At 38.6% G+C, this 8,786-nt stretch overlaps 1 protein-coding gene across 1 annotated transcript; it reads left to right on the forward strand.

Annotated features, from left to right (window-relative positions):
• Positions 1–410: 410 nt before the first annotated feature.
• rbm7 (RNA binding motif protein 7) lies at positions 411–5,618 on the forward strand. The gene is made up of 5 exons (XM_046865072.1): positions 411–618; positions 2,770–2,932; positions 3,013–3,100; positions 3,192–3,294; positions 4,252–5,618. The coding sequence occupies exons 1-5, from the start codon at positions 526–528 to the stop codon at positions 4,552–4,554; spliced, it is 750 nt and encodes a 249-aa protein (XP_046721028.1). The 5' UTR covers positions 411–525; the 3' UTR covers positions 4,555–5,618.
• Positions 5,619–8,786: the final 3,168 nt, after the last annotated feature.

An 8,786-nucleotide genomic window follows, 5' to 3' on the forward strand; every position in this document is an offset into this window, starting at 1 on the left:
GTCCGATCCAACAGACGAGCTCCTGTAGCTCAAACTGCTGAAGAAGTTCATGATGTTAATGCTCAACAGGTCAGAACTGGCAGCAAAAGGGGGACCAACACAATATTAGGCAGGTGGTCATAATGTTATGCCTGATCGGTGTATCTTAGTGTCTGTAAGTTAAGTGCCTGTAAGTTTATCCCTTATATGTTTGTCCCTAGCGAGCCAGTCGATAGTGTGGTGCAAATTAATCTGTTGGTTACTATCTGAATACAAAATAAAGCAAATATCTTCTGTTTATTTGCTGATTGTGTAAAAAAAAGCCATATAACAAAGCCCCTGAGAAATGTGTAACAGCGTCTTCATAAGGCCAAGAGGAGAATTGCTCAACAGTGTCGCAAATCGGAAGCTCAGCACGACAGTAGCTCGCGACATACGGCAGGCCTTAGTCGTTTTACGGCAATAGTCTATCGCTATAAACATTGCTCGACCCGTCTCGTGGAGCGCTTTGGTAATAAAGCTGTACTGTTGCCCTTTTGCGAGATAATGGGCATAGCAGATGAAGCAGATCGGACATTGTTTGTGGGCAACTTGGACTCTCAAGTAACAGAGGAGCTTTTGTTTGAGCTGTTTTTACAGGCGAGTTAACGCTGTTTTCTAAGTAGCGTCTTAGCAGCTGATCAATGAGCGCGTACATGCGTTAATAAAAACCTGGAATATACTGAATATAAGATTTATGAGCAGGTTTACAGGTGTTTATTGGGTGTGTAGTATATAGGTTGCAATGCTAATACGTGATTATTCACTGTAACGTCATCCTGCTAGCATAGCATTTATTGCTAGCTTGTATCTTGCTAATTTATTATTCAAAATAAATATGGATGTATATATACATACATCCATGAGGAAGTGCAGGAACGCATATATATAATATGCTTAGGTTTTGTTTCCACTCAATTAAAACTTATCTGTGTATTGAAATTGTGTTTTCTTCATCCCCATCATTATTGCTGTAAATCCCTCCCCCCTGTGCAGTGATTGGCTAGTTAAATCTTGCGGGATCCCAGGATTGGCTGGAAGTCTTCCAACTGCTTTTCAGGTTTTGGCAAAGGAAGCGATTATAATTTACACTGCATGGACAAACCTTTGTGTACATACGATCATAAGATTGCTGTGTGGATCCCATTCCACATTTAGTCCCCACTTCCTGTTATAATATCCTCCACTCTTCTGGGAAGATGTTCCACTAGATTTTGGAGTGTTCTTGTGTTCAGGGTATAAGTAAAGTCAGGTACTGATGTAGTTAAGGTGAGGAGGTCTGGGGTGCAGGCAGTGTTTACATTCATCCTAATATGTTTGAGGTCAGAGATCTATAAAAGGCCACTAAAGATCCTCCACTTCATACAATATCTCCATGGAGCTGCTTTTGTGCACAGTGTCGTAGTACAAGTGCAAGGAAAACTTTTTATTCTACCGTATCCATAGACACGTTATGCAATCGTGTGCCGCCGACTTGGTGGCAACAGTTTGGGGAAGAACTATAAATGGTGTTCCAATACTTTTGTCTATAGAGCGTATTAAATGATGGATGGATGAAAGAATGTTACAACACAGAGATATCATTTGCGTGACACTTGACGAAGATCACTTCCACTTCAACCCATGCAGCTGAAATCTTCATGGAGTTGGTTTTGTGCACAGGGGCATTATAATGCTAAAACAGTTTTTGGTCTCTGAAGTGAAAAGAACATTTTATGCTTGACAACAATATTCCATGTAATTGTGTGCCTTTTAACTTTGTAGTTTGGGGAGGAACCACATTTAGCTGTTAAAGTGAGGTGTCCTAATACTTTTGTCCATATAGTAAAACAAGTCTCTTGGAGTCTCTCGCCCCTCCATCATGGACATTTATACCACACACCACATCTGCAAAGCCAACACACACTCTTCACCCTCCTACTATCAGGAAAAAGGTTTAGAAGCATTCGGGCCTCACATCCAGACTGTGCAACATTTTTTTTATTTTTATTATTATTATTATTTTATTTCTCTTCTCTCAAGCAATCAGACTTCTCAACACACAGAACTGAAACTGAACGTCACACACACACACACACACACACACACAAACACAATACTCATCTCAATCCATTCTACCACCATTTAATATTTAAATTTTTATAGTGTGCTGTTTACATGCTGTTTTTGCACTACATTGTGTTTGTTTACAAATACACTCTTGTTTATAGTCTTTGCACATTACTGTATAATCGTAGTATACAGCAGTATAATCGTATATACTGGTCGGCGATATTTTGTATTCTGTGTTTTGTGTATCTGTCCCACACTGTTTTTGTGGTGTCTGTTTGTACTCGGTTGCATACGATGCACTTTACGTGGCGTGGGCACTTACTTTAATCCCTAACCCTGTGTTCTGCATGTAACTGTTATTAAATGTAGCACCAGGGTTCCGGTAGAAATGACGATAAAGACTTCTTGACTATTGATTCAGTAATTAGATTCTAACCGGTTCATCGCCAAAACAATTCATGTCAGGCCTGATGTGACTTCGATGAGTTAAAATGTTTTTATTTTAGAGAATTATTGAGCCTATTTTCTCTCTCTCTCGCTCTCTATAACTTTCATTTTCCTTTTAAATACAGGTACAAGTCCGTCATGTCCCACTGCATTATTAATTTGTATCTTTGCTCCTAACTGTTGGACTTCCAATTAATTTTTCCTCTACATCTCTATATTTATTGTTTTCATACTGTCCATTTCCTGTTGCAGGCCGGGCCTCTGATCAAAGTAAAAATCCCGAGGGACAACGACGGGAATTCGAAACAGTTCGCCTTTGTGAACTTTAAGCATGAAGTCTCGGTCCCTTACAGCATGCACCTGCTTGGGGGGATCCGTCTTTACGGAAGGCAGCTCAACTTGCAGTTCAGAGCAGGTAGGAAACTTCTCGTGGCTCAGTTGAAATGTTCGGTCTTTGCATTTCTAATGGTTTCCCGGACTCTGGGTTTGTAACAGGCAGCAGTCATATAAATCAGGAGGGAAAAAGCCCTGCAAACTCTCAGAACCTAAGTCCGGCGAGCACACCCACACACCGTGCTGCCAGGTATCCTTCACCAATCACATCTGCACCGAATAAGCAGCACTCTGCGGCGCTTACACGTGGAACTGATGTTAATGTGATGTGTGACATGCAGGCATGACCGGACTCCAGATCAGATGAGCTCTCCATCATTTTCTCCTCCTCAGAACTTTCAGAGGTCTTTCGCTTCACCAGACAGTCTTCAGAAGCAGGCGGTGGTGAGTGCTCCGATGTTCGCTCTTAAATAGAAGAAAAAAAAAAAAGGGGACAAGTTACCAAAAAGCATGTAAAGGCTTGAATAGAGCTGTCAAGGATCGACTGATGGCTGCTGATTTGAAATGATAAAATACTAATCCTACAGGCTTTACTGGGTATTTCAAAGATTAACTCTGAAAGCTGTGTGGAAAAAAAAAACCTGCTCTCGGATATTTTGGAGTGCTCATGATTTAAGCTGCACAAATGGCTATATGGTGATTAAACCTGGATTCCCTTTTTTTTTTTTCTTTCACACAATCCAGTTTGTGTTTATTTCACACTTGGCAGTTGTTCTTGTGACGAATAAAACCTGACGGGGCATGCTATTAAAGCTAAATAACCCAATGTTTTATTTAATCCGGCATTTATATTTGTATTAATTAAAAAATGACGAGCTAGTTCATGTTCGTGTTTAGCTAAGTAGATGCTATAACAGTCGCTCTTTTACAGGCCTTCATTAATGAAGTAAATTCAGGTTACCAACGTAGTAAGAAAGACTCCGTTTTGAAGACTTTCCTGTCAGGAAATTTGGGTATGCTCTAATAGCAAATAAACCAACTCTTTTCGACCAATCAGAAGGGTCGGTCCTCTACAATTAGTTTCCTTGTGACTCTAAAACTAGTTTCAAATTATGCAGATAGTGTTAGTAAAGTCAAGTATTGATGGTCTGGGCTGCAGTGTTCCAGTTCATCCCATAGGTGTTCAGTAGGGTTGAGATCAGAGCTCAATAGCAGGCCATTTAAGATCTTCCTGTCCAAACCATATCTTCATGGAGCTGGCTTTGTGCACAGGGACATTGCGTATACTGCAATTTTGTGCCTCCAGCTTTGTGTTAACAATTTGGAGAGAATCCACAAATGACTGGAAAGTCAGGTGTCAGAAAACGTTTGTCCATGTAGTGCGTTTTCTCTCTTTCTCAGAGGAACAACATGTGGCAGGTCCAGATGCAGCAGTTGGCCGGCACGTTTCAGCTCGGCATGCAGCAGCAACAGTTCAGAGGTGGCTCAGGGAGCTCCTGGCAAAAAGACAGCCCCGCCCCCTGGAACCAAAGGCCCGCCCACCAGCAAGACTCCGCTGGCCACCACGGGCATGGGAGCGGCAGCGGCGAGCGGCACCGGAGAAACGACTTCTACCAGCATGATGATCGCAGCGGAGGCCGAAACCGAGATTATACACCTGACCGACGCAGAGAGCCGAGAGACGGACGCTGGAGACGATACTGAGACCGATTTCGTTTTAAAGTTTAATTCTGAAAAACTGTTTGGCAAACCAGCAATTTTGTTTTTATATGGTTTTCTTAATTCTTTTTTACAACTTTTAAACTTAAGATTCTTTTGTTATAGATTGTTATATAGTTACAAATTTCAGCAAAAAAAAAAAAGAGCTTTTTAACTGGAATGTACAAGAAAAAGAGTTACAAAATACCTTGAAAGCAGATTATTACATTTTACAAATTTGTATCTGGTTCAGTCTCAGGGTGCAGCTCGCAGTATATATGATGTCTAATAATTTTAATATGAGAAATTAGTGGTTTTATATGATTGGATTTTTTTCTTTTTCCAGATTTCACCGATTATCGATCAGCCAGATTTATTGAAGCATTTGCCAAATGCTATTTCTGGTCACATAATCACATGAGCGAGTTCCGTGTGTGTCTCCTGAATGATTTATTTCATTTCTTTTTGTAATTTAAAGCCATGGTGTGCTTTTACCAGCAGGGGGCTTGTCCTTTAGAGCAGCTGTATAATTAAAGGCCAATGTTATTTCTCAGGAGTTTTTTTTTTTTTTTTTGATAAAATGAAAATTCTGTTTTTTTTTTTTTTTATGTTTCTGTTGAAAAAAATGATCATGTATCCATGCTGTGTGCTCTAACTTTCTCCACTGTAAATACAGCATAATTTTAACGTATTATTACTCGTGGTGTTGTCATTCATGCACAAGGTGTTTAATAGGGTTGAGGTCGGTGCTTTATAGCAGCTCGCTCAAGATCTTCCACGCCAACCCATATCTTCTTGGAGATGGCTTTGTGCACTGGGACATCATGCAGGAACAAGGTTTGGGTCTTTAATTCATTGGAAGGAAAATGTCATTCAACTACATTCGAAGACTTCATGCACATTCAAATTTGTGGTAACAGTTCAGGGATGAAACACCTACGGCTGGAAAAGTCAGACATTTCTTTTAATCTTTATATAAAAGGTGTCTGTGTGGTTGAAGGACTGATTACTATGAAATAGTGGATGTAGATGTTTTTTTTGTGGCATTGCCTGTTCAGATTTTCTTGTTGGCACCTGTGCAGGTTGTTTTGCCAGCATTGGTTTTAATTAAAGTAAGCAGACAGGATGTACTTTATTAAGTATACAGATGGGAGGAAGCTTGTCTGAAGTTTGATTGGGGAAAAAGTAATTTGGAAAAGAACAAATTAATTTTCGGGTTCATGTACACAATGCGTAAAGAACATTTTAATACCTGTAATTATAGAGTGATCAGTACAATTTATATACAATACGACCTGCCATTTAGTGTAGGAGAGGCAGCAGGGTGTGGTGTGTCTATTATCACAACCGGATACGTTTGTCTTTGCACTGATATCTACTGGATACTCGATTGACAAAAGTATTGGGACACCTGATTTTCCAGCTGTATGTGATGCCACAAAGTGGGAGACATGTAATTGTATAGGACGTCTTTGGGTGTGTAGGATTAAATTGTTTTTCTAAACTTGGGGACTTGTTCTGGAACGACAATGCTCTTGTGCGCAAAGTCAGCTCCATGAAGATATGGGTTGTGAGTGGAAGATCTAGATGGTCCTGCTATAGAGCTTGGATCTCAACCCTACTGAACACCTTCACACTCACCACAGTCTTGTGGAACATCTTGCCAGAAGAGTGTAGGTTATTATAACAGCAAATGTGGACTTAATGTGTGGTCTGATTCCAAAAGCACATGTGAATAGTATGGATCCTATGGTGTCCAAAAACCTTTTCCTCCAAAATGTCTGGTTCCAGGTGTCGTTAATTTAAATCCTCAGTGCTTGTGTTACTGTACAAGCCGAGATGATGTTCTCCTGGCTTCTATGGTAGCACATGAAATCCTATAATGTCTGAAATGAGGCCTTAATCTACCCTTCCGAAAGTGCTTACAGCCCTCTAACAGGGGCTCCTGTGGTGCAATCATGTCGTTTATCCCAGCAAATCCTCATGCACCTAAAACTGGAGGCACGTTTGTGGCCTGAGCTTCCTTTGGATCTCCACTCATCTGACGAGGATCAGGTTGCATCCCGATGCCTGGAAGCATTGTTTAATGAGGAGCGGTGTACTAGGAAGTCTCTGGACGTTTGTCTGACAGTTTAATTGATTGAGCTGCTTGGCGTCACAGGAATTATAATTCCTGTCAAAGCAGGGGGAAATAAAATCAGCACCAAAAAGCAGAGGAGGGCCTGATAGAACTCAAACTCCTAAATATACCCAGAAGCTGCTTCCTTTCAATGGATTCAATGTTGCATTGTTGTTGTGTTTGACAAAGAAATTGTTCAGTCACATCCCAAGGCAATGCTGTTAATAAAGCTGACAAACATTCCTCATGCCTGATGCATCCAGTAAGCACCCTAAAGGGTTTGTCAGCTTGTTCTAAAAAGCAGCTCTTTGTAACATACGAGCGGTTGTACTTCCAGAAAATGTTTATTGTAATGTACAACCTGTTCAGCAAGCTAGTACCTTCAAGAAGAACCTACATAATCTGCAGCATGAAAACAAATCTAAAGTTTTGTTTATTGGATATGTATTAGTACCATTTTGATTATTTTATAGCAAGTGTGCAAAAGCAGGATAAAAACAAATCCTCTAATTAAAAAATTAGACAAACAAACAAAGTAAAAAGATGTGTGTTGGGTTACACATCAGGAGGGTGATATTTAAACATGATACAGTAGCTGTTGTTTTTTGGGATTGGTTTATGTTCGCTCTTGCAGAAATATATTTTCAGTAATGTAAAGTTTATGCTTTCAATAAAACTTATTTAGGTTTTCTGCATTCTTGGTTTGAGTTGAATGAAGAACTGTATGTGTTCAGCTTTTACTAAAACATTTTATTGAGAATAGAAGGTACTTCTACACTGTTTTTTAAAACATCCCATTTCACCTTTAGTTTCCATTTGCTGTTATATTAACCTCCAGTGGAAGATGTTCTACTGTGATTGTGGAGATTTGTGTTCATTCAGCCACGGTGGTGTGAGAAAAGGGTCTCCAAGTTCAAGTGAAGTTCATGTAACTGCTAAATGGATTCCAGAAACTTCATACTCTTTACCTTAAACATCCAACAGTCAAAAATCAATCTCCTAAACTTTGTTGTGTTGTATCAATAAGTTCATATTTTGTCCCAGAGTCAAAGAATCTCAGTTTTGGTTAAAAATATACCTAAAAAATTTTAATAACTGTTTTTAAGAATTGTTGATTATAATAATGGCTCTGACCATGTAATTAAGGAATAAAGCACATAACTGCAGAATGAATGATAAATTATGGCAGTGTGTATGTTTCTCATATTCCTGTCGCAAAATCGAGCTTGGACTGAAAATCTACTGTTTAGAAGCTCCTGATGTTGCCTTCAACTGTCTTTATTTTGGGCTTTTAGCTGATAACTGAGATTTTATCCCGATTTTCTGAAAAGCAGAAACAGTTTATGATAATGAAACTTTCACATTCGGAAACATGTTTATTCATCTCATGAGCGCTTAACATCTCGCAAAAATGGTCTACCAGTTTGACCAGCTTGGTTTCTATTATGCACCTGGTATCTGGTCAGATCGAGCTTGTTTGCCAACAATAATACTTTTGTTACATAAATTAAAAATGACACGTCAGTCTCTCCTTCCATTTTAAGTTACGACCTGGAATGTGCGTGATGTTTAGATGTTTAGATGTTTAGATGTTCTCTTGCAAGAAAGGAAGCTGCTTTCTTTTAATTTTTGCTGTAGTTGAAAAATAGTGAAAGAGAAAACAGAAAAAGTAAAGTTGTTTATTCTAAAGACTTTCCCTTAAAGTTAACTTTACTGACTGACACTGAAGATTCCTTCCATATATGTTACATAATAATTTTTATAATAATATTAAACATAATATTAGGAAAAAAATTAGATAGATAGATAGATAGATAGATAGATAGATAGATAGATAGATAGATAGATAGATAGATAAGTTAGTAGCAATTGCACAAATTGACAAGTGCAGATAAATATGTAAATATATGTACAGCAAATAATATAATGATCAGCAATTATACTACAGATATTTACATATTTATTAATTTATAATAATTTAAGATATGTATAAAGCACAATGTGTGTGGAGAATGTGGGATATTTAATTTACAATATAATCTGTTTCTTCTCTCATCCTTAAAATCACTTTTCTAAACCTAAAAAAAATTATACATTTATTTTATAAATAAACCCCGCC

Source organism: Silurus meridionalis, chromosome 13, assembly GCF_014805685.1.
Source record: "Silurus meridionalis isolate SWU-2019-XX chromosome 13, ASM1480568v1, whole genome shotgun sequence".
NCBI classification, from domain to species: domain Eukaryota; kingdom Metazoa; phylum Chordata; class Actinopteri; order Siluriformes; family Siluridae; genus Silurus; species Silurus meridionalis.